The following is a 26,320-nucleotide window of genomic DNA, read 5'->3' as shown; positions in this document are numbered from 1 at the left end:
GCTTCGTGAAACCAGCGGATTCTGTCCTGCCCGTGACAGTTATAAAGCCCGCCGTTCATCGCAAAAATGCAGAGTAATGAAGTCAGGAGCCCCGGTGACAGGCGGGTGGGGGCCCGCGTGTGCATGCTGGCTGTGCGTGCACGCTGGCCGGGGGCGCGTGGGGCTCCGGGCCGCGCCTGGGGGAAGCGGGGGCTGCCTTCGCGCTTACCTGCAGGTCGGGCCGGTCCCCGGGGTCCTCGGCCTGCATCTGGCCCAGCAGCGCTTCCAGCTCCCGGCTCAGCCTGGGCTGGGGCTCGGGCTCCGTCACATAGTCGAGGGCTGCCTTCAGCGTGGCCCCCAGAGAGTAGATGTGGGCCTGCAGCAGCACCAGAGAGACCACTGGGCGTGGGGCAGGGCCTCGCAGCCTCCCGGGGCAGCACCTGTCCCCAGGCAGCCGCTGCTCCTCTGGGCCAGGAGCACCTGCACTTTACAGGGCCGCCTCCCCTGCCCCCAGCGCGGCGATTCTCCTGGCCCCGAGCCACTCCCATGCTCGCGGGCCTGGGGTCTGTGCCGGCCCCGCTGCACCAGCCCCAGCCCACCTCCCCGGCACAGGCCCTCGCCTGGCACCTGCCCTGTCTTCAAAGGGCCAGCCTTTTCTTTTTCAAGTGTATGCTTCAAAAACTGAGTTGAGGAGGAGGAAAGGCAGGTTTCTTGCAGTTTGGAAGTCAGGGTTTTCCCCTGTGTGAGTGGGGCTCTTCTCCCCACGCCCACTGGGACAGGCTCACGGGGAAGGGCTCGGCCCTCGGGACCTGGAGGGGCTGCCGATCCCCGTGGCCAGGTGTCCTCCAACACCATCTGGCCTTCTCGCCTCATCCCAGGACCGCGCACGTGCGGCTTCATCATCCCCGCTTCACTGACAGGAAGCTGAGACCAGAGAGGTTCAGGAACCTGCCCGGGGCCACACAGCTGGGCCAGGAGGAGCTGGTGGGGGCCCTGGGCCATGTGGCTCCAGAGAGGTGGGTCACACAGCTCAGGAGTAGAGGCCGGGCCCCCAGAGGCCGGCTCTCCCCACCTCCCTGCCCCAGTGCTCCCCCCACTCCAACCAGTGAGTCCCCCACCTCCAGCCCTGGGCCCACTCTGGTCCAGGGTCAACACCTAGCCAGGGCCAGACTCAGCATGGCTGAGTGGTGGGGTCCTGGCCCTCTCCCTGGGCAGCCTCGTGACATGTCAGGGACGTCTTGCCCGGCCTCCTCACATGACCCTCAGACCCCACCTTCCTGGTCTGTGGGGAGGTCTGGGACCACCGGCTCTTGCTGTTGTTCTAGGGCTGCCTGGTTTCCACTGGCCGCCTGGCTGAGACGCGCCCTCCTGACCCACCTCCCTGCCAGCGTCTCTCTCAGGAGCTGGGCACGTGGGGGTCCACCCCTCGCCACTTAGGGCAGTTCCTGTGTTTTGCTGTTGTGACCAGCGCTGCAGTGGCCGTCCTCACGTGGACGTCTTTGTGCATCCACAATATGTTCATGAAGCCTCAGGCCCCGCAAGTGGGGCTACCAATCTGAGCTACATCCGTTCCATTTGCAGTTTTCAGAGCTGCTGAGGAGCTTCCCTCGTGAGTGACCGGCCCAGCCGTGTGCCTGTGTCTGTGTGTGTGTCTGTGTGTGTGTGTGTGTGAGGTCAAACTCCCTCCCCCTTCCAGCTCGCGGCCTCTGCAGCTTCCCCAAGCTCAGTGTCTCGTGCTAACCTGCATTTCTGTGACCGTGAAGGAGACCAAGCATCTGTTCATCTCTATTCGCTGTTTTAAATTTTCCTCTTTACGCCCATTCATGGACTTTGCTAATTTGTCCGCTGAGCTGTTGCTTGTTTTGAGTGCACTCTTGGCACATGAAGGGGCTGCTCCCTGGTCTGTGTGTCTCACGTATATTCTGTCACTTATGTTTCAACTTTTTCATGTGTCTTTTTTTTTCTTTTTCTTTTTTTTTTTTTCTTGCGGTACGCGGGCCTCTCACTGTTGTGGCCTCTCCCGTTGCGGAGCACAGGCTCCGGATGCGCAGGCTTAGCGGCCATGGCTCACGGGCCCAGCCGCTCCGTGGCATGTGGGATCTTCCTGGACCGGGGCACGAACCCGTGTCCCCTGCCTTGGCAGGCGGACTCTCAACCATTGCGCCACCAGGGAAGCCCTTCATGTGTCTTTTGACATTCAAAAATCCTAATTTTTTTTTTTTTTTTTTTTTTTTTTTGCATTACGCGGGCCTCTCACTGCTGTGGCCTCTCCCATTGTGGAGCACAGGCTCCGGACGCGCAGGCCCAGCGGCCATGGCCCACGGGCCCAGCCGCTCCGCGGCATGTGGGATCCTCCCGGACCGGGGCACGAACCCGTGTCCCCTGCATCGGCAGGAGGACTCTCAACCACTGCGCCACCAGGGAAGCCCAATCCTAATGTTTAATTTGTGAAATTGGATAATTTTTTTTATTGGCTTCTTAAGAGGAACTTCCCTAGCCCAAGACAATAAAAACAGCTTACTTCTGCTTTTTCCAACACTTTTATAATTTTAAAGCATCTAGCTCTAATCCCTGTGGGTTGAACCTTTGAGCTGGCGCGCTGCAGGGATCTGGTTTTGTCTCCTTCCTGATGGAGAGCCACCTCCATCTCCCACACTGTTAAAGAAGAGCCCACCCTCTTTCCATCCTGAACCCTCGTCCTGCTGCCCTCAGCTCCCCAGGGCTCCAGGCTCTGGCTGGCTTCCCCTGCTCTTACTCTGTGTCTCTTCCTCTGTCCAGACTGTGCTACTGTGCTATTTTAATTGTGATAGCTTCAGAGTGCATTTTCTTTCTTTCTTTCTTTCTTTCTTTCTTTCTTTCTTTCTTTCTTTTTTTTTGCTGAGCCGTGTGGCTTGTGGGATCTTAGTTCCCCAACTTGGGATCGAAGTGAAAGCGCCAAGTCCTAACCACTGGACTGCCAGGGAATTCCCCAGAGTTCATTTTCATACCTGGTGGATGAATGGCCCTCCATTTTTTCCCAAAAAATGTTTGATTATTTTCACATTTGTCAGGTTTAAAAAATATATATATAGGTTCCCCCATTCCCATTAAAAAATAAAAACCCCAAAAGGCTGGAATTTTATTGTAACAGCACTGATGTTGCAGAATTTGGGAAGGACCAACGTCATACAAGATGAAATACTTGGATGTCAGCAAGATGGCTGTCCCTAGATTGTATCCCCCTCAACAACAATTTGGCATCCATCTGCAGACAAAATTGCCTTTGTGGGAGCTGTGGGATCCAGCAACATATGCCAAGGGACCTGGCAGGAGTCTTGCCCAGCTGTGTGTCAGGTGAGAGGCAGACAAACCTCTGTCTTGGTTGTGGACCCTTTAGCTAGACTAACTAGGGAAAAAAAAAGAGGACTCAAATAAATAAAATCAGAAATGAGGGACGAGACATTACACCTGACACCACAGAAACACAAAGGATCATAAGAGACCACTATTTATATGCCAACAACTTGGATAGCCTAGAAAAAATAGATGAATTCCTAGAAACCTACAACCTACCAAAACTGAATCACGAAGAAATAGATAATCTGAACCAACTATTACTAGTAAGGAGATCGAGTCAGTAAATCAAAAACCTCCCAACAAAGAAAAGCCCAGGACTAGATGACTTCACTGGTGAATTCTACTAACATTTATTGAAAGAATTAATACCAATCCTTCCTAAATTCTTCCAAAAATTGAAGAAGAGGGAACACTCCCAAACTCATTTTATGAGGCCAGCATTACCCTGACATCAAAGCCAGAAAAGAACAGTACAAGGAAACTACAGACCAATATCCCTGATGAAGATAGATGTAAAAATCCTCAACAAAATATTAGCAAACGAAATTCAAAAGTACATTAAGAGGATCATATACCACGGTCAAGGGGGATTTGTCCCTAAGATGCAAAAATGGGTCAATATACACAAATCAGCAAATGTGAGTCACCAATTAATAGAATAAAACATAAAAATCGTATGATCATCTCAATAGAAGCAGAAAAAAGCATTTGGCAAAATTCAGCATCCTTTCATGGTAAAAACTCTCAATGAACTGGGTATAGAAGGGATGTACCTCAACATAACAAAGGCCACATATTACAAACTCACAGCTAACATCATACTCAATGGTGAAAAGTTGAAATCTTTTCCTTTAAGTTCAGAACAAGACAAGGATGCCCACTCTCATCATTCCTTTTCAACACACTGGAAGTTCTAGTCAGAGCAATTAGGCAAGAAAAGAAATAAAAGGCAACCAAACTAGAAGGGAAGAAATAAAATTGTCTCTCTTTGCACATGATATGATCTTATATATAGAAAATCTTAGATGCCACCAAAAATCTTTTAGTAACAACAAATTCAGTAAAATTTCAGGATACAAAATCAGCATGCATAAATCAGTTACATTTCTATACACTAACAATGAAATATCTAAAAAAGAAATAAAATAATCACACACACAATAGCATCAAAAGCAATAGAATATTTAGGAAAAACAATAAAATATTTAGGAATAAATATAACCAAGCAGGTGAAAGATCTGTACATTGCAAAGAATAAGACTTTGATGAAAGAAGTTGAAGACACAAATAACTGGAATGATATCCTGTGTTCATGGATCAGAAGAATTAATATTGTTAAAATGTCCATCCTACCCAAAGCCATCTATAGACTGAATGCAATTTCTATCAATATTCCTATGGCATTTTCATAGAAATAGCAAAAAAAAAAAAAAAAATCCAAAAGTTTGTATGGAACCACAAAAGACTGCAAATAGCCAAAGCAATCCTGAGAAAGAACAAAGCTGGAGGCATCACACTTCCTGGTGTGTGTATTACACAGCTCTAGTAATCAAACCAGTATGGTATTGGCATAAAAACCATCACATGGAACAGAATTGAGAGCCCAGAAATAAAACCACACATATACAGTCAACTAGTATTTGACAAGGGAGCAAAGAACCCTTACTGCGAAAGGGCAGTCTCTACAATAAATGATATTGGGAAAACTGGACAGCCACATGCAAAAGAATGAAACTGGGCCTGTATGTTACACCACACACAAAAACTAACTCATAATGGATTAACGAATTAAACATAAGACCTGAAAACCATAGAAATCATAGAAGAAAACACAGGGGGAAAGCTCCCTGACATTGGTCTTGGCAATGATTTTTTTGGACATAACACCACAAGCACAAGCACCAAAAGAAAAAACAAATAAATAGAACTACATCAAACTAAAAAGCTTCTGCATAAGAAACAATTAATAACGTGAAAAGGCAACCTATGGGAGAAAATATTTGCAAACCATTTACCTCATAGGGGGTTAATATCTGAAGTAGATAAAGAACTCACATAACTCAAGAGCAACAAAATAATCTGATTAAAAAATGGGCAGAGGGACTTCCCTGGTGGCACAGTGGTTAAGAATCTGCCTGCCAATGCAGGGGACACGGGTTTGAGCCCTGGTCTGGGAAGATCCCACATGCTGCGGAGCAACTAAGCCCGTGTACCACAACTACTGAGCCTGTGCTCTGGAGCCCACAAGCCACAACTACTGAGCCCACGCGCCTAGAGCCCGTGCTCCGCAACAAGAGAAGCCATCACAGCGAGAAGTCAGAGCACCACAACGAAGAGTAGCCCCCGCTCGCCACAGCTAGAGGAAAGCCCACGTGTAGCAGCAAAGACCCAATGCAGCCAAAAATAAATAAATAAATAAATAAATTTTTAAAAAATGGGCAGAGGGAGATTTCCCTGGTGGCCCAGTGGCTAAGACTCCACGCTCCCAATGGTCAGATCCTACGTGCTGCAACTAAGAGTTCTCATGCCTCAACTAATTTTTAATTCGCATGCTGCAATTAAAGATCCCGTGTGCTGCAACTAAGACCCGGCACAGCCAAACAAATAAATAAATAAATAAATATTTTTAAAAAGATGCTATTTTTTAAAAATGGGCAGAGCAACTGAATAGACATTTTCCCAGGAAGACATACAAATAACTACCTGGTACGTGAGAAGATGCTCAACCTCAGTAATCATCAGGGAAATGCAAATCAAAATTAAAATGAGATATCATCTCACACCTGCTAGAATGGCTGTTATCAAAAAGACAAGAGATAACAAGTGTTGGTGAGAATGTGGAGAAAGGGGAACCCTTGTGCACTGTTGGTGGGAATGTAAAGTGGTGCAGCCACTGTGGAAAACAACGTGGAGGTTCCTCAAAAAATTAAAAATAGAACCTCCATATGATCCAGCAATCCCACTTCTGTGTGTATATCCAAAGGAAATGAAATCAGGCTCTCGAAGAGATATCTGCACCCCCATGTTCACTGCAGCATTATTCACAAAAGCCAAGACATGGAAACAATCTAAGTGTCTTTGGGTGAATGGATAAAGAAAATGTGGTCTATATACACAATGGAATATTATTCAGCTGCAAGAAAGAAGGATGGTCGTTGAGGGCATTATGCTAAGTGAAGTAAGTCAGACAGAGAAAGACATACTGTATGACCGCACTTACATGTAGAATCTAAAAAACTGAACCCATAGAAACAGAGAGTAGAATGGAGGTTGCCAGGGGCCTGTGGGCGGCGGGGAATGAGGAGACACTGGTCGAAGGGCACAAACTTCCAGTTACAAGACGAATAGGTCCTTGGCATCTAATGCACAGCATGGTGGCTACAGTCAACAATACTGTACTGTATACTTCAAAGTTCCTAAGAGAGTAGACCTTTAATGTTCTCACCACCAAAAAGAAATGGTAATTAGTGGTGGAGGTGTTAGGTGTTAACTAACCCTACGGGGAAATAGTTTTGAAATATGTTAAGTATATCAAATCATTAGGCTGTAGGCCCTGAACTTACACAACATTAAATGTCAGTTTTGTCGCAGTAAAGGTGGAAAAAATACTTAGTGTTAGGGACAGGGTCCGTCTGCTCATTTTCTCGCGCCTTGTTTGTTCATCTTTAGAAAAGCGGTTTGCTGTGCACTTTCAACCCTCCCTGCCATGTTCACTCCCAGGCTTTCTGTGGTCGTGGCTGTTATAAGTGGGACATTTTCCATTTCCTCTTGAACTGGTAACTACCAACACAAAGGAAAGCTACGTACTTTGGGGGATGTATCTTGCCTTCCGCTGACCTCTGCAGTCTTTTATTCTATCATTTTCCACTGAAGCCCCTGACCTCTCAGGCCCACAACCTCGTCACGTACAGACAACGCCAGCCTGCTCAGGAGGGTGTCCGGCTACCCACTCGGGGCCCTATGAACACGGCTGGTGCCCACCCTGACGGCCCGCAGTCTGTCTGCTCTCCCTGTGCACGAGGCCGGGCCCCTGGGCCACTGCCAGCCTCTCCCGGGAGACATTGGCACCCCCGCCCCGGTCCCCAGGCGGACGGCAGCCTGCTCCCCACCCTCACACGCTAATCTCGCCCTCCGCACCCAGGGCCTCTGTCTGGGTCCCCATGGAGCGAGCGCCCAGGGCTTCCTGAAGGGGCCAAAAGTAGGTCAAGCTGCTGCACAGACTCAGGCAGACGCCTTGGTTTGGGAGCCCTGCTGGGTGCTGGGGGTGGAAGGAAAGGCAGACCCTACGGGCCCCGACCTGCAGGCCAGGCCGCAGCAGTGAGGCCCCCAGCAAGTCACAGCCCTGAGGGTGAAACCTGGCTCTGCACCAGGGCGTCTGCTCCTGCCCTCCACACCCTGTTGTCCCCTCAGGAACACTGGTACCCGTCTACCCTCCCACACATGCATCCCTCCATCCATCTGTCCATCCCCTCTCCATCCGCCTCCCACATTTATTTCTCCTCCCTCCCTCCCTTCCTTCCTACTTTTCTTTGTATCCGTATCTATATCTTTCTGTCTCTGTCCACCTTTATCCATCCATCCATCTCTTTTAGTTTGAAAATAACTCAGCAAACAAACTTCTCATCGGCTGTCAGATGACACTGCCCACTACACTCTGGCCAACACCAGCGTCTTTGGCCCTCGAGGTCTTTCCTCCTTTAATTCCTGTCTTGGAAGCCCCCATAGTGGTGATCCTGTGAACCCTACTGGGGCCCCCCTGTGGACCACAGCCCGTGAGGCAGGATCTCACCTGCTCTGCTGCCATCTGAGCACAGAGCGGGGACCCCAGAATCATGGGCGGTGCCAACACCGGGATCGGGGCACTGGCGCCCACGCTGACACAGGTGTGAGGCGAGAAGGACCTGCTTGCCCCATGGGAGGAGCAACAGGGAAAGTCACCAACCACCCGCTAGGAATTACGGCGACTCAGAGAAGAAAACGTGCCATGATAGGAAGATTCCGGGGACAGGAAGCATTAAAAAGGAAGGCGGAGCACCCTTCCTTCCCGCCGAGGACAGTCTCTCCCTTCCCCCTGAGCGTGGCCCCCATCACTGCTCCCTGCCTGTCGTGGGCCTGGCTGTCTCTACACCCTGCAGCAGGTGGGGTCCCTGCCCCGGGAAAGCCCCTCCACCCGGGAGCTCTGTCACTCGCAGAGTGGATGGCGGCTCCCTTCCGTTGCTGGACTCGCTTTCTCTCAAAGGGAGGGGTACAGCGCCGTCTACACCTCAGAGGAAGGAACAGACAACTCGGCAAAGAGGACAAGTGACGAAGCGACAGAGGACCCGAACGGCCCAACGCGCGGGGAGGGACCTGTGGCTCTGCTTGTCACCGGAACACTTAGAGGCCACTGCAGGGTTACTAACTGGCCTGATTTCAATACTGTTGTGTCTCAAGGATCAGGGAGGCCAAGGAAGGGACTGGGATGGGCGGTCGGTGGAGCAGTGAGGACACACACCGCATCTGTCAGTAAACTGTGCCGTGGAACAATTACAATAGCAGCGTTAAAGATCACTGATCACAGACAACCATAACAAATCTAATAATAATAATTATAAAGCTTGAAATATTGTGAAAATCCCAAAATGTGACAGAGATACAAAGTGAACAAATGCAGCTGGGAAAATAGCACCGACAGACTTGCTCAATGCAGGGCGGCCACAAACCTTCAGTTTGTAAAAAATTCAGTATCTGCAAAGCACAATAAAGTGATGTGCAATACAGTGAGGTCTGCCTGTATCACAATAAAAAATAAGAAAAAACCCAACCCATTCTTTCAGAAGAAATCCCAGGGGAAATAAAGAAACACCTAGAGGGACTTCCCTGATGATCCAGTGGTTAAGACTTCGCCTTCCAACACAGCGGGTGTGGGTTTGATCCCTGGTTAGGGAGCTAAGATCCCACATGCCTCGCAGCGAAAAAACCAAAACAGAAAACAGAAGTAATATTGTCACAAATTCAATAAAGACTTTAAAATGGTCAAAAAGTCTTTTTTTTTAACAAAATAAAGAAACACCTAGAAGTGAACGATACTGCACATGCCATGTGGCAAAACTCGTGTTCGGAGGGAAATTCTTAGCTTTAGGTGTTGACCCTAATATTAGCAAAGAAGAAAAGCTCAGACTGATGAGCTGCGTGTCCAACTCAAGTTAGGAAAACTCACTGAACTCGAAACAAGTACAAGAAGAAAGAGACTGGAACATAAGAGCAGAATTGATGGAGAAGAAGAAACCAAGATGGGACAGGAGACCTCACACCATACAAGGTGGGCTCTTTGAAAAGCTGCTGGAAGAAACTTTCACGTATGGAGGTTTGGGGAAGTCGCTCTGGCTCATACGTGATTTGGCTTGAACTTTGTGCTGGTCAGAGCAGCCTGTCTTTTTTTTTTTTTTTTTTTTTTTTTTTTAAGATACATGTCCCTGTCCTCCAGGAGGGCAAAGGGAATAACCGTCATTTAATAATATTAATAACAGTAATTACACTCATTATTGACATTCACTCAGCACTCACTACACGAAGGGCTGCTAAGGAGATCAGGGCTACAGGACATCAGAGAGGTGAGAAATCCCCACGGGATCCACTGGTTGGGAAGGCTTCTGGAAGGTGGTGGACTTGACGGGTGCAGAGAGGAGGCCCGGCAAGTCCTTCTGGGGGCAAATCATTGTGTGCTCGCTGCTGCCATGTTAGCTGCACTCACGTGCAGCCTGTCTTTCTAAAAATTTTACTTTACTGAAGTACAGTTGATTTACATTGTTGTGTTAATTTCTGCTGTACAGCAAAGAGACTCAGTTATGCATATATATATTCTTTTTCATATTCTTTTCATTATGGTTTATCACAGGATATTGAATATAGTTCCCTGTGCTATACAGTAGGACCTTGTTGTTTATCCATCCTGTATATAATAGTTTGCATCTGTTAATCCCAAACCCAATCCACCCCTCCCTTACCCGCCTCCCCCGTGGCAACCACAAGTCTGTTTTCCATGTCTGTGTGTCTGTTTCTGTTTTGTAAAGTTCATTCGTGTCATATTTTAGATTTCACATATAAGTGATATCATATAGTATTTGCCTTTCTCTTTCTGATGTACTTCATTTAGCATGATAATCTCTAGGTCCATCCATGTTGCTGCAAAGGACATTATTTTATTCTTTTTTATGGCTGAGTAGTATTCCATTGTGTGTGTATGTTTGCGTGTGTGTGTATCACATATATACCTATATCACATATGCATATATATCACATCTTCTTTATCCATTCATCTAGAGCAGCCTGTCTTAAGCCCTGCTGAACACACATTGTACAACTGCTTTAACGTTAAAGAAAAGGATATATTTAAAAATCAAAATGGAGTAACTGTGGTTCAGGCATCCAGGATGGAGCCAGGTGGCTGCTGTGGATGTGGTTTCAGACACATTCCTGCGTCTCTGAGAACTTGCATTCGGGACCCTATCAGACTCAATGACACCACGGGCCGTTCTCAAAACAGTATCTGCCAGCAGCTGCCACCCACAACCTTAGGTCTCAAGTCTCTCCTTGTAACTATGCCACCATTTCAGACCCCAACCAATCATGCTTAACCAGCACCCTTACTTCTTGCAGCTCCAATCCTAATTCCTGACAAACAACTTGAGGAATTTTGTGGATTTTGCCTTTATAAGCCTTCCCCATTTTGTAGCCTGGGGAACATGATTCAAGTGCTTCTTGAATCTGTGTCTCTCAGGCTATAGTCCTCAGTCTGGCTCACATAACACTCTTTCCTTTCCTATTATGAATTGTTATTGATTATTTCTGTCGACAAAGCTAAGAAAATATATAACCCCACCCCCTCGTCAAGGCTGGCAAGAGAAAGTACAAATAAATTATCCAAGGAGTGGAAGAGGCGCCTACGATGACGCAGTGATTCAGAAAGGACCTCACCTGCAACTTTAAAAACACAGGTAACAATGGGTAAATTTTTAGAAACATATGGTTTACCAAGAAGCTGACTCAATAGGAAATACAAAACAGATAAATCCTATAATTATTAAAAATAGAGCAGCAATTAAAAATCTTTGCTCCAAGGAAACAGATGGCTTCATAAGTAAGTTTGACCAGACTCTGAAGGAACAGACCATCCCATTCTTACATAAACTATTACACGGCAAAGGAAGCGGGGGCATTTACATAGAGCCAGGATAGTCCTGATGGCTCACATGAGTCAAAAACATCAACAGAATGGAAAACTACCAGTCCACTCGAGAAAAATACACAGAGACCCAAAGTAGGCATTAGTCAATCAAATGCAACGGTGTAAAGAAAAAATCGGACACAGCCAGTTTAGGTTTCTCTAAGTAGGAAAGGTTGACTTAATGCTAGAAAATAAAAAAGGGAGACATTAACATCTTCATGATCATTTCTAAGTATGCCGAAGCATTTCCTGATAGAACCCCATCCCTCTGGCACAGCGGGGACCTCAGGGGGCCGCTGCAAATGTCATCCAGGGTGGGGAGGTGGGAAGAGCTCTCTTAGGATCGTGGAGAAATCACTGACCCCGTCACACCGCTGCTCCAGGCCCACTCAGGACACTTGGAAGGGGAACCTGGTACCAAGCCTTTGGACAGCGGGATCAACACTGCCTGCCACCTTCTGCTGGTGATTTGATCAGTTAAACAGAAAAACTAAAAGACTCTATAAGTTATCAGAAATAATAAAAGAATTTACCAAGATGGCTGATGTAAGATTAAGATGTTAAAGTGAACTGCATTTCTGTAGACTTGCCCCAAAAAGCAAAAAAATGTGATTAGAAAGATGACCACCCATTTAGAATAGAATCAGAAAATACCTCATTCCTGAGAATAAACTAGTAAAGGATATCCAAGTAAAACTTACAATAAAGGTTTTAAAATGTTACTGACACAGTAAATTAGAGCTAAATAAATGAAGACGAATACCATGTATAACATACTATAGGGGATGAATTCTCCCCAAACTGACCTACACATTCAGAGCCATTCTAGTCAAAATGCCAGCAGAGCTTTTCCTGGAACTTGACACTAATTCTAAAATTTATGGAAGAATAAAGAGTTAAGAATAGTCAGAGCGCTTCTGAAAAGAACAGGGACCGGGCACGTTCGCTGTGAGATGCTGGGCTCGTGGCGGAGCTGGGGTCAATAAACGCAGCTTTAGTGCAGGGGTGGGCAGACTGCCATGGACTAGGGCAGAGGCCCGGGAAGCAGACCCATTTTTGTCTGAAACTGGGGTGTATATGGCTTAGGTGGCGTGTACCGGGGCCAGCCAACAAACAGCTGGGAGCAACGGTTATCCATATAAAAAAAATGAACTTGGATCCTTGCCTCACATACATTACAAATCAACCTCGGGACTGCCCTGCAGGTCCAGTGGTTAAGACTCCACGCTCCCAATGCCGGGGGCCTGGGTTTGATTCGATCCCTGGTTAGGGAACTAGATCCCACATGCTGCAACTAAAGATCCTGCAACTAAAAGACCTGCCGCAACTAAAGACCTGGCACAGCCAAATAAATAAATAAATATTTTTTAAAAATCAGCCTCAGGCGGATTAAATGTGAAGAACAAAACTTTAAGGCTCTTGGTAGAAAATGTCAGTAAATATCTGTTGGATCTTGAGGCTGGCAAGGTTTCTTAAGGCACAAAAAAACACAGTGAAAGAAAACACCAATAATTTGACTATTTTAGAAATGAGAAACTTTTTTTTCCATCAGAGGATGCCTTCAGGCAGCTTTTCTCAAAGCGTGGTTCCAGAGGCCAATTTCCCAGCAACAGGCCGTGGAGGCTGCCAGGGCCGCGGGCCTATGCTGTCACAGCAGACTGGATGCAGACGCGGCCATGAGAACCCAGGCCTCCGTTGAGCCGGGCATTCAAGAGATTTACAAACATGTAAAGCGATGCCACTCTCCTCACTGTTTTCTTTGGAGGGGAATACTGTTATTTCTCACGGAAGTATGTTATACGTGCTAGCATGCAGTGGGTTTACGGCTGTCACTGAATGAATTAACAGGTAGACTTTTTACGCATCTCTCCGTTTTTTTTTTTTTTTTTTTTTTTTTCGGTACGCGGGCCTCTCACTGTTGTGGCCTCTCCCGTTGCGGAGCACAGGCTCCGGACGCACAGGCTCAGCAGCCATGGCTCACGGGCCCAGCCGCTCCGTGGCATGTGGGATCTTCCCAGACCGGGGCACGAACCCGCATCCCCTGCATCGGCAGGCGGACTCTCAACCACTGCGCCACCAGGGAAGCCCACATCTCTCCGTTTTAACCTGTAATACAGTGAGTGCTGGCAGATACAACCCACACAAACAAAGCTCTCTGGGCACTCAGTGATTTTTAGGAGTGTAAAGGGTTCCAAGAACCAAAAAGTTTGAGAACCGCTGCCTTCAAGGAAGTGAGACACAGGGTGGACATGGCTTTTGCAGTCCTGACAAAACGGACGAAAATACAGGCAGAAAAGCTGAGCAACTGGATAGAAATGGGCTCTCCCACAGAGGGGGTCCCCACGCCACCACCTGCAAGCCCACTGTCCTGACCGACAGGAACGCAACCCCTGGCAATCCCAGCGGAACCCATCCCGCAGGAGGGGGTGAGGGGTCTCTGGGCGCTGGTGGGTGCGCACCTCAGGCAGCCCCTCAGGTAAGAGTTGCCCTGCTCTGCAAGCGACCCCGCCGGCCCGTTGGGAGCTCTCGCTGGACACGCGGAGGCCACGCGGAGCAGCACTGACCCCAACAGGCCTCCCCCCACGAAGGACATGACACCCAGTGCGGAGGAGTCTAGGGAAATCACATAAAAGGAAATTCCAGAAGCTAAGACGCAGCAGGAGGCTCTTTTTAGAAAGTGAAAGCAGCAGGAGTGGGCCCCCTCCCTTCTCTAGGCCCCCTGCCCACCTCGCTGCACTGGGGGTGCCCAGGGGCCCTGGAGGCCTCGGTTCTAGGCGTGGCTGCCTCTCACTCTCGTGGGTGATTCTCCGGGGCCGTGAGCTGCCCCTGCCAATCCCTCAGAGGAGCTGTGACCCCCGTCAGTCACCACCGGTCATTTCAGGCGCTTTTAACATCTTAAATATAGTAAATTCGCACTCAGACAACGCCACGCGCTGTAGGGAGAAGCATGCGGCTGGACGCGGGATATCGCTGTGGCCAAGTCGCTGGGGACCCGAGGGGACAGAGGTGGGCGTGCCGACCGCAGGCACTCACCGCCACCGGGTGACGGTCGGAGGGGGGCCGGGCACTGGCCCACCTGCTGCCGCTTACCTCAAAGGTGTTCCCAGTCACATCGAACTCCGGGGGGACAAAGGCTCCCTCGGGGTCGTCTGGGTGGGAAGAGAAGGCGCCGGGTCACACGGCGACCCTCCCTTCCCACTACCCCCCACCCGGGTCACTGGGGAAGACAGGCTTCCAGGCTCTCCGGGGATGGGGAGCTGCGAGCACCAGTGCGTCCCGAGCCCCACAGCGGTGGGGAGGGGCGGAGGTACCAGCAGGTTACCATGGAAACCTGGTTCCGGGACCATTGGCCCACGGGGGGCCCGCGTCCACTCAGGCCGACTCTGCGCTCACGTTCCCCTGCGGGCGCCCGCCCGGGCCTCACCGCTGAGCTGCTCCATGAAGCACACGTTCCCGCTGGTGTTGAAGGCCAGGGTGTCGGGCGTGATGCACAGGGTCTGGAAGATGGCCGAGTGGGCGACGCTCCTCATGGACAGGCTGCACTCCAGGCACACGGCCCAGGCCTCCTGCTCGCTGAGCCCGCTGTCCCGCAGGGAGAGGATGTCGGCCAGGGACACGTTCTCCTGCAAGACGGGCCTGGGCTGAGCTGCGGGCGCCAGCAGAGGGGTAGCAGGCCTGGGGACAGGCCCCCGCGGCCCCCAACGTCCAGACAACTCCCGGGAAGCAGACGCCACGCCGCAACGTTTCATTCCATGTCTGGAACGAGGTTTTCGGCAACATCTTAAGAAACCCCACCAGACGACATCCCACGTCAGGTGCCGCAGAGCACGTGCTGCACCGTCAGCTGCTGCTGGAGCAGGTGTTGCCCAGCCTGCCCTTGGTCCCAGACTGTGCGGCCCCCCGCCGTTGGCCCGGCCCCACGGGCTCAGCACACAGACCTCGGTGGGTATGCAGGGAGCCTCACCTTTTCAGCTTGTGAGCAGGTGAGGGAAGACGGAGCTGTTGCCATGAAGGCACAGCCGTGCGCGGGGAGCCGCCAGCCCAGTGAACGTGACGTGAGCCTACGACAGTCACGGGACACGCGAACATGCTCCTGACACCACGGCTGCTGAGCTGCCTGGACAACGGCTCCGGGTGGTGCACGTGGAGGACACGGTCACGTGGCTCCTGCACAGCTAGACCCTGAGGCCGCCCACACAGCGGGCTCCACCTCCAGGTCTGACTCAGCTGTGGTTGTGCCACCCACACTCACTCACACACACGTGTGCACAGAGCGTGCGAACACAATCTGTCAGGCGTGTGTGCACAGACGGACCCACGCCAACATGCACACAGCTCTCACACATTTACTTACTAACTTTGATGCACAGGCACGCAAAACCCACACATCCACACACGTGCCCACATGTATTCACGCAAGTCACACATGCACACATTCATCAATGGGTGCACACAATACACAGGCTCACACATCAGACACCCTGTACCTCACAGCCCTTTTCTGACCCATTGTTTGACGCCCTGGTTAGCTCCGTGGATTTGTGTGTTCACGCACCACCAGCCTAAGGAGGGGAGGGGGACTGAGGGAGCCAGGCTAGGAGCTGGGGCCTGGGGGAGCAGACTCGGAGGGCAGGGTGGAGACTCAGGGAGAGTTGGGGTGGAGGGTCGGGGTGAGTTGGGGGTGGAGGTCGGGGTGAGTTGGGGGTGCAGGGTCGGGGTGAGTTGGGGGTGGAGGGTCGGGATGAGTTGGGGGTGGAGGGTCGGGATGAGTTAGGGCTGCTGCAGAAGAGAGGTGCCCCTGCTCCCACCCCCCCCACCTAGCTCTCCCTCCAGCCTCCTTGCTCCATCCTCCCAGCACACAGGATGTTCTCACGTGTAGCCAAGCTGCCAGGTCCTAAAAGGAGCCTACCATCTCCTGCCCTTGAACTTCTCCCACCTGTACTGCACGGGGGCCTTGACCACAGCAAAGGAGATGAAGAGTGTAAACCCAGAAGGAAAGCAGCAGCGTGAGCAGCCGCTGTGTGTGTGTCTGGCCAAGCAGCGCGTGGTGTGCGGGGCGGCGCGGGGGCTACAGGAGGGGCATGCAGCAGGTCCGCCCGTGTGACTAGTCTCATCCCACGTCTGTTCCTTCTGAGTCCAGGGAGGGGCTCAATGACATCCTCCTGGGCCCTCCCAGCTCTTTCTCTTGGGGGGTGGTGGTTAAGATGGAGGAGGAAAAGGCGGCTCTGAGAGCAGAGAGCCCCTTGCTGGGCTCCCGTATTGTACTGACCCTGGGAGGAGGGTGGACGGGGCACAGCAAAAAGCAGAGCACACGATTAGACTGGCGCGGCAGAGAGGCTCGTGAACCAGAAATCTCAGCTTCCAAATCTCCCGGCTGGGTTCCCCGGGTTCGCTGATAAAAGGTCTTCCTGATTTGGCTCCACCTGGGGGCCTCTCTGCCCCACCCAGGACCCCTCACGACTCAGCAGAGCCCGAGGCTCCCAGGGATGCCCGCGAGGCCTGGTTAGAGAGACACCTGGGCACCGTGTGCACACATGCACACACTTGCACGCGTACACACAGAGGCCTGCACAGTGAACAGCCCGAGGACCCCGTGGGCTTGGTTATTTAGGAGGGTGTGAGCCAGTCCCACTACAGAGGCCTCGTTGGCCCTCCACTGGCTGTTGGCACGCAGCTGTGACAGATGTGCTGCCAGGAGATGGGGGCCCAGGGCAGAACCATGGCACGGCTTCCTGCTCAGGCCCAGGCCTCTGCTGCCCCTGCCCAGCAGAAAGATGCCCTGGTGAGGTGGAAACTCCTCGGGGAAGCTGGAGACCTGCACCCATTCATGGGGAGCACCCGCTGGGGGGACTCTCTGCGTGACTCTATGGGGTAACTTCCGTGGGTCCTGAGTCATCGCTTCCGTGTGGCTAAGGCCTCCACTCACTGGTCTTAGCTCCTCTGAAACCCCACTGTTACAAGGGGAAGGCGGGATTCAGCGGAAGCAAGCTCCAGGAAGGCCCCCGACACGCCCGGGGCAGGTCCTGCCACATGATGACCGATCCCGGACACTGCGCCTGCGGTCACCTCCCTCTGGGACCCGCAGCCTGCCCCCCTGGTCCATCCTGCTCTGGCCCAGGCAGGAAGAATGACCCTTCCTTGCCTGAATCCACGGCCCAAGTAGGGCAGGCGGGGGTGCTGGGCCGCCTTGGCTGATGGGCCAAAGACGAGGACAGGGAGAGACCGGGAAGCAGGTGTTGGCCATTTAGGCCCCCTCAGTCCACCACCTGCCCCCAAATTCCAGCCCTGATCGATGGGAGCCTGTGCTCTTCCCAGAGGGGCAGCTCATTACCCCGTGGGCCCTGAGCCTCATGCCATGAGGCCCCGATCCACACTCAAAGGGACGGTGCCTGGAGGCCGGCAGGGGCTTCACGGGCCGAGACAGACGTGTGTGTGTGTGTGTGTGTGTGTGTGTGTGTGTGTGTGTGTTGACGTGCTACGAACAGAAAAGCCAGTGAGGCTCCTCCAGATGGCTGTGCTCCAGCCTCGCCTCCGGGCACCCACCAGGGGCTGCTGCAGGCTTGGGGAGACTTCCCTCCTGCCGCTGCCCACATGGCCTGACCTGGTCATTGCCGGCCAGCTCCATCTCCTGGGTATAGAGCCAGCCTTCCGGGCAGACCCAGAAAGCCTACCGGAGCTCGCACCTCACCCCTCACTACTGCCCAGCAAGGCGCTGCCTGGGTGGGCTCTGGGGGGGAGATCTGAGGGGGAGACCACCCCGGGCAGGAAAGAGGGCCCCCCTTGCAATTGTGTGGGCACTGACTGAACCCCCATCCTGGCTGGGAGCAGGGCTTGGGAGGCAGGAGGACGCGGCTTCCCAGGGCAGCCCCTGTCGCCAGTCTGGGTCCTAGAGGGCAGTGCTGGCTTCCTGCCACAGGCCGCTGTCCAGTGACGGCAACACGCCAGCCATGCAGGAGCTTCTGCCCCGCAGACGCAGACTGCGAGCCAGGGCCACGTGGGGGCCACAGGACCCATGGGTCATTCTGCATATTTCAAATGCTCCCCATCTGCTTTCAGATGCCCAGGCCCAGCCCAGCTCCCGGCCCACAGATGCTGGGGAGATGCCCTGCTGGACTCCCCTTGGGGGAGTCTGGGGACTGGGAGACGCCCTGCCCCCTGAAGGCCCCTGCAGGCCAGTGGCACCACCTGCCTCCCGATGGCCTGGGGTCTGCCTGATCCGCACCCCGGCCTTCGCTTGTACCGATGCAGTGGTGCTGCCTGCAGGAGGCCAGGGACCGGGCGGGCTATGACCTCCAGGACCTTGCTGGGCGGTGCCAGCCCCCTCAGCACGCCCCCCGGATGGTCTCGGCCTTGAGTTCTCGTGCTCATGCGTCGTCGCCCATGGGTCATGTGTCTCTGGGGCAGGTGCCCAGACTGAAGTTGCTGGGACAAAAGTGCAGGCTTCCCCTCTCCACTATCGGATGCCAAACTGTTTTCCAGAGAGGCTGGTCCACTCCATCCGCCCTACACCCTGGCAGAGAGGCACGGCCGCTACCACCCATTCCCCGCCGACCCGGGCCACTGTCCGGCTTTCTGGTTCTCGCCCACCTGGCGCGTGTGGGAAGGTTTTCGCAGCGGGTGTATTTTGTGTTGCCTGATAATAATGAAGTCAAACGTTTTCTCATGTGTCCACCAGCAATTTGGATTTTCTCTGGGGTCACAACAGGGCATGGACGTTCCAGGGGCTCCTGTGTTCCAGGAGCTCTATTTCCTGAGCTCACTCACTGTGGTCAGGTGATATAACGAGCTGTATAACCAGCAAATGCCTGTGTCTCACGTGGCTTGTACAGTCCTGGGTCTGGCACCCACCGTCCCTCCCTGGAAACTGCCCTCTGTCCTTGGCCACGGTTCCCTCCGGGGGCTCCTCCAGCACGGCCCTCCTTCCTCTCACGCAGGATGGCTTTTCGGATACAACCTGACTACACAACGCTGTGCCAGGCAGTCACATGTCCCTGGCGGGGATTTAAAACCTTCAACACCAACCACACCCAACGTGTGCAGGAAGCAGGGACTTTCCTCCTTTTTCACGAGAACACACCCAAAGGCAGTGCCTCTCGCCAGGGAGGGTGCGAGAAGTTTGAGGAGCCCCGAGCTTCCCGGCTGGATGCTACTACAAAGGTGGCGTCCCACTTCACCTGGAGGTGACGGCCACAGGATGATGGGGACCCCCGGCCCCATGCACTGTGCACAGCTGCGGGCTGCTCCAGCCCCGAGGGGCGCTGGGGACACTGTTACCAGGAGGCGGCCTCAGGGCACGGCCGCAGGACAGATGGTGGGCTCGGGATTGAGGCTTTGGGTCCAAATCCCGGCTCTGCCTGTCCTGTTTATTTGGCATCAGTCACCGGCTCGGTGTGCCAGGCATGGAGGACGCCCTGGAAGTGCGGGGCAGCCAGTGCAGAAAGGCCCCATGTGGAGAACCACATCTGCGTCTGCCTTGGAGAGTGATTTGGGGGGGACATGAGTCTCCCAACAGACACTTCAGAAATGCATCCTTCCGGGGGGAGTGTTTGAAGGCTGAGGGCTGGGAGCACCCTTTCTTGCTCCATCAAAGCCATGGAGATATCCACAGGGTTCTTTATTCCCTTGCCTTTCCTCTCCGCAGCCTTCTCTCTCGTGGAATCCAGGCCACGGGGTGGGGGTGGAGGGCGGGGGGAAAGGCAGCCCCCGCCCCCCGGGGCACTGCCTCAGCAGCCTCCTCAACAGACTCTGCCACCAGAAGGGCTGCTTCTAGGACATGAGCCCCTCTGTCCTCAGAACCAGCTCTGCTGGGAAAGTGGGCGGGGGCCATCTGAGGGCCAGGGACCTGGGGACCGCAGCTTCAGCTGTTATGAACCCCCTCTAGCCCAGGAGGGGCTGGCTGTGTCTGCCTCGCTGGCGGGCCTGGCCAGGTGGGCACGTGGAGGGTCTTGTCATTTAGAGGGCAGCACTGCAACAGCGCTCTGCTAAGGGCACACGGCGCCAGCAGACCCCACGGATGGGCGCCTGTACCTGCTAGGGGCTGGGACGGGCATCTGCACAGACCCCCAGCCTTGGGAGACTAGAGGGTCTTCTTGGGAGCAGCTGTGTCCTCTGGGGGCCACCTCTCGTGTGGCGGGGACTGGCTTGTTCAAGGGCCACGGAGTTTATTCATTTGACCCCAACCCACGGTCTGTGGGGCACTACGGGGAAGCCAGAGCTACAGGGACAAACCCAGGCGGGTGGGGAGGCGTCTCTGACAGAGTCGCGGGCAAAGTGGCCCAGTTAATGGCCAGAAGCCCCATGTGACAGAGACCCTGGCCCCCTGCACCCTGGCTGGGGGCTCAGGACTTGGGCTCCTGACTGAAGGCCACTGTTGTCCTCTATGGGCAGGAATCAGCCCTCAGTCATGGGGGCCTCCCCCGCCCCCAGCTCCTGAACAGTCTGGCCTGACTGGGCTCCGCTGCCCGGCGCCTTCCACTGACCTCCTAGGGCCTCCGCAAGGAGGAACACAGTGCCCGGGCCCTGCCGCTAAGCGCCCCCCACGCTCATCCCCCCAACAGCTGTAATCCGGAGCCCACCCCCGCAGGGCGCCAACTTCTTCAGTGACAGCCCACCCGCTGCTGTCCCAGGTGGCATCCCACGGTCCTGTCCCCTCTGGTGGAAAACGTTAAAGGCTGGTGCTGATGGTGAGAACGGCTTTGGCATCCCCCTGCTGTCAGGACCTGGCCCGGGGGCAGGGGGCCTGGGGACTCTCCACGAACCCCTCCGTGGGGAACGGTGGGGGTCCCAGCGCGGGTTGGGGGCTCACCTCGTCCTCCGGCAGAGTGGGGAGCGGCTCGAAGTCGTAGAAGTCTAAATCTTTGCCGTCCTCCTCGTAAAAATCCGCCGCGGCAGCGTCCATGGCCTGCATCCTCCGTGCGCCGCCGGCGGCGCCACACTCTCAGTCACTGCCTGAGCCGCCGCGCTCGGGCCGGAGGCGCACCCGCCGCCCGAGATCTACGCGAGGCCGGCGCCCCCCGCCTCGCCTCGCCCCTCCAGCGGCCTTGGCGCCCCGGCCTCCGGCTCCGCGCACAGGCTCTGGCTCTGCGAGCCGGGATGGCTACGCGCGCAGGGCCGCCATGGTAACGCCCCCCGCGCCGCCCCCCGCGGCCCTCGCCGGCCCCGCCCCCGGTGCGCCCCGCCCGCGCGCTGCCGCAGTGTCACCAGAGCGGGGACGGGGGTGGGGACACCTGGGCGCGGGACTGGGGGTCGCGGCAGTCGGAAGGTCGTGCTCACTTTGCCGGGAAATTGGGGGCGAATGGGGCCTCCGAGGGCGTTCTGGGGACTTTGCCCCTCGGGGACGTTGGCCGCTTTCCTGGGGGATGCACTGCCGGGGGGTGGGGAGGGGTGGAGGCCTGTGCGCGGTTGGCACCATTTGGGGGCGGGGCCGGTCTTGTGGCCGGTGTTCCTGAGCGGTGCGTCGCAGGCAGCCGCGGGCTCTGTGGGCACACGGATGCAGGGCCGCGGCCCAGCCCGCGGAGAGTGCCGGGCGGGTGGTCCACCCTCCACCCTGTCACCCTCGCTCCCTGCCCCCGCCGGCAGGGGGCGGGGCTGCCGCAGTCCACGCGGGGAGGGGGGGAGGGGCGGCTGCAGAGGTGCCCAGGAGGGCCAGGCAGGGCTGGGGGGGCCGGGCAGGGGGGGCGGGGTGGGGTAGAGTCCAGGGAGAAGACCCGTCAGAGCGGTTGGGGTCTGGCCTGCCCCTTTCTTGAGTTAGGGTCCCATGGACGGGGGACCAGTAATTAGAGCTTCCTCCAGACCTTGCCAGCCTGCCTCCTCGGTGTGGAAAGGAAACCAAAAGAACAGACAAGCTCTCCCTCAATTTGGCAGTCCTGCTGGTTCGTGACTAACCCCTTCACCGGGTTTCCTCAGCACAGGGACGAGCCTTGCCCCAAGCCAGGGCCTGTGGCTGGGCAGAGAGCAGGATACCCCGACCCCAGCCTGGCAGAGATCCAGGGAGGGTACCCCCTCACAGTGAAGCAAAGAGCCGGACAGCACAGCCTCTAGGTCTTCCGCAGAAGGGTGACGGGTGGGCCCCCTCCCCTGGCGCAGAGCAGGGGGTCAGAGCTCCCACAAGACGGTGGGCACTGCGGCCAGGCTCACAGCAGCCAGTCTGTAAATGCTCCTCGGCGAAGGAAGCTGACTCGTAGCAGGTCCTGCCAGGTCCGAGGACGCAGGGGACTAATTATGTCCCGGCTCAGGTCTCGTGGCCCCGGGGGCCCTGCGATGCGACCCCAGGTGGGAGGAGCACCCGGTCAGGGGAGAAACAGGTGGGCAGCGAGGCCTCAGGCTGGCGGCCGGGGTGCCGGCAGCCCCACCTTGTGCAGCCCACCCAAGGCACCTGAGAGAAGTGGGTCTGGCTGTCTGGGAACAGGGAGCAGCAGCCAGGGCGGGTGGGTGGGTGAGGGCAGCAGCGGTTGGAGAAGATCCATCTCAGGATGAGTGCCTGGGCTGTCGGTGGGCACCACCCGGTCTCAGAGGGAGGCAGGCCCTGCTCCAGAGCCCCGGGGCTCCAGCTGCATCCTGTGCTCAGACCCTGGGTCCACGGAGCCGAGCGCCCTGCCTGCAGGGTCCCTGTGCTGCAGGGGCGGGGTGTTGCCCCTTCCCTCTGTCCCAGGCTGGCGTCGAAGGCTGTTGAAGCCTGCGTGTGGCCTTGACACCCCTCACCCGCTATCCAGCCGAAACACCCTCCGGGGGTCTCAGCTATGTGGGCCCAAAGGGAGGATGCCGACTTTATCACCTGGTTCTCAGGTCTCCCTGCAACCGGGCCTGGGGTCTGGGCTGAGGACTGAATTGGGGGGTGGCATGCAAACCCCTTAACTGAAGGAGCAGTGTCATCGCCAGTGCTTCTGGGCCTAATGACATTGTCTACTTCGGGAAAAGGAGCATCCAATTTGGGTAAAATACAGGACAAATGGGCTGTAGATGCCAGCTGAGTCAGCTTTGGCTGTTACAGCCTAAAAGCACTTAGTGGGCATGTCCCATCTCCTCGGTCAAGCAGGGACCAGGGTGCTTGGGCCAGTGGGGAGCCCTAGGGAGGCACCTGGCAGGGGCCGCATTGCCCTTCCTTCTTCTACCCGCCTGCTTCCCCAAAGCATTTGTGGTCACTGGTCTTCCTTGTTCAGTGGAGTGACTGGCAGCTTCTGCTGGCTGTTTTGTGAGTCTCACTGTGTGTTTGCACACTTGCCCGCATTTATGGCAAGCTCTGCTACCTGGAAGGGCGTGGCACCCTGTGTCCTGGTGCCTCGGGCATGGTGGGTGCTCGTCAGTGTTGGTACATGACTGTCACATTACTTTCGAGATCGGACCAAGTCCAGATCAGGCACTCCCGACCTTCCCAGAGCAAATGGGACAAGGACGTCCAGGCAGTCCTGGGCACCACTCAAAGTTAATTTCAAGCTCAGCTCCAAACAGGCCAAGAGCCCTCACGAGCGGACGGCTGCGAGGGCCCACTTGCCCCGGCCTCTGCGCCAGCCTCTCCCCGCCACCCGCACGTCCAGCACATGCCCAGTGAGCAAGTCTGCTTCCTGGGACTCTTAGGCGCTGCCAGAATCCTGCAGAGGCTTCCTGGACGCACGGTCAGCTCCACAGCCAAGGCCACGACCTGGCGGAGTGCCATCTCCTCACTGCTCTTCCCTGACCCGTCCACTCACGCTGCTCCACCCCCATCTCCTCCAAGGCCCTCCCTCTGTCTCCAAGCAGGTCCTAGCCCAAGCGTCCTCCCTGCCCACCCCCGAGCCTCAAACCTCAGCCCTCCCCCGGCCGCCCTCAGTGACCAGGGAGGCTGTACTCCAGGCTAGGCTGGGCCCTCGCCACGCGTGACCCCAGGCGCGCTCTCTCCTGGCTTCCACCGTGCAGTCAGCGGCTGTCAGTAGATCAGGCCGAATGTGGGGTGGGAGGGAGTGGTGCAGGATGGGTTTTCAAAGCTCCTGTTTTCCCTGAAAGATTTTGAGAAGCTGTCACACCACTTGTACATTTTGAAGTCGACATCTACATTTTTGAAAAATTAAGAAATGTAAGTAATTGCAAAGAATGTAATTTCTGGCGTGGTATAATTATTGACATTTTGAAAGAAAGCTATTAGTCACTGCTGTAAATATATCCCAGGACCTAAAAACCAAAGTAGTTTTGATACACTATCAATCATTTGGAAAAAACCACATAAACATGTTTTTTTTTCATAGTCGGAAATCTTCATCATAACATTTTCCTTAAACTCGTTATCTAACTTCAGCCAGAATTTTATCCTACTGTGATATATTTTTATGCTTGAAAGTTTCTGTAGATTCTCCATAATACTTTGCAACAAAAATGCATGTTAAGTTTTAATAAATCGAATATTTATTAAGTAAAAATTTTAAACATTTTTGTTTCCAGTGACCGTGAGACTCATTTTACAGTATCGAAATATTCTGACCATGTTTCTCCTGGCGATAGGACCTAGGCCGTTGACCTGCTGCTGCTGGGGCAGCCTGTGCCATCCTATCACTTGGTGGCTGTCACTCCATGTCTGTCACTTGGTCTCTGCACACTCTGGCTCGTCCCCGTGCTGCCGGCCTCCCTGAGCAGGTGAGGGCAGGAGCAGCCCCTTCCCTGCTGTTCTTCCCAGGGCGGGCAGCTGGGTCCTGTTTCCAGCCCCTCAGAACCAGCCTCATCGTACCCCAGGGACCCCAGCACCCGTGGGGCCCCCTCCCCAGAGGCTCTAACAGCCCTGCCCCCAGGTGTGGAAGCCCCTCCTGAAGGTACTGTCCCCAAGGACCCTCATGCCCCTCTTGCCTTCCAGCACCCGCTTCCCGTGCACATGCTCTCTGTGGAAGTGACTGGCACGGCTGCACCGCCCACAGGTCCAGACCAGTTCCTTTTACTCACGGATGCCGGGTGGATCGGCCGCCTCCATGTCCTCAGTCACGCAAACGTGCAGCCGAGTCACGGGCTCAGCGCGTGAGGGAGCTCACGGTTCCCAGGAGGGGGCGCAGACCGGGCTCGAGGGCTTGTATCTCCCGGCCCGCGCTGCCCACGCCCCGGACCAAGTTCCTCACCTCTCGACGCGCGCTGCAGTGCTTCACAGTGTGGCGGATGGGGTGAGGTCGCTACCCACAAAGGTCGCCAGTCCAGCTGTCCCGCTAGGGAACATGCCCGACTGGGAGCATTCAAAGACCCCAGATGCAATTTCTCACACCTGGGGAGCTTGAGAGAGACTGGGGTCCCCTCATGGATGGAGCTGGCAGGGCCCCCATCAGAGGTGGGCAGAGTGACGGGGGGACCCTGGTCAGGAAGCTGCGTCTCTAACCCTTCCCCCCCAACACTGCCTTGAAGGAGGCTTCACCTGGAGAGCTCCATCCATCCATCGATGCTACTTCCCTGGTTCAGGAGGGGCCCCTCCACATCCTCCTGCGAAGGTGGCTCCGAAGGGCCCCTCCCCACCCGCTCCGGGTTCCCAGCCCACACGGAGGCCACCAGCGTCCCCAGAGCTTCCCAACTGCTCTCAAGCTGTGAGGACGTGGACCAAGTGGGGAAGAGACGTGGGTGGTGGGCTGCAGACAGAGAGCCGAGCCTGCCACTGGCTTGTCGTGTGAAGACGGAGGGTCCCTGGCTGACGGACGACCCCCATCTGCCCCTCGTCTGGTGCAGTGGAGGAGGCAGGCTGGGGCCCGGTGAATGTGGCCTCTGCGCTGCTACCCTGCAGCCGCCGGGGGAGCTGGTCACGGACGCTGTGGCTCTGCCCTTCCTGACTGTGCGACGCTGGGCAGTTTGCTCAGCCTCTCT

At 54.9% G+C, this 26,320-nt stretch overlaps 1 protein-coding gene across 2 annotated transcripts in view; it reads right to left on the bottom strand.

Annotated features, from left to right (window-relative positions):
* Positions 1-21,428, bottom strand: part of KNDC1 (kinase non-catalytic C-lobe domain containing 1) — a gene marked incomplete at both ends in the record, with an annotated part of 57,274 nt that extends 35,846 nt beyond the window's left edge. For both annotated transcript variants that reach the window (XM_079704965.1, XM_079704966.1), the window contains 4 exons: positions 209-355; positions 14,612-14,670; positions 14,946-15,144; positions 21,327-21,428. In XM_079704965.1, the coding sequence (XP_079561091.1) occupies positions 209-355; positions 14,612-14,670; positions 14,946-15,144; positions 21,327-21,428 (507 nt within the window). The remainder of the gene's footprint in view (positions 1-208; positions 356-14,611; positions 14,671-14,945; positions 15,145-21,326) is intronic.
* Positions 21,429-26,320: the final 4,892 nt, after the last annotated feature.

The sequence above is a fragment of the Hyperoodon ampullatus genome (assembly GCF_949752795.1).
Source record: "Hyperoodon ampullatus genome assembly, chromosome: 1".
Taxonomy (NCBI): domain Eukaryota; kingdom Metazoa; phylum Chordata; class Mammalia; order Artiodactyla; family Ziphiidae; genus Hyperoodon; species Hyperoodon ampullatus.
This window is presented reverse-complemented; position numbering and strand designations above follow the sequence as displayed.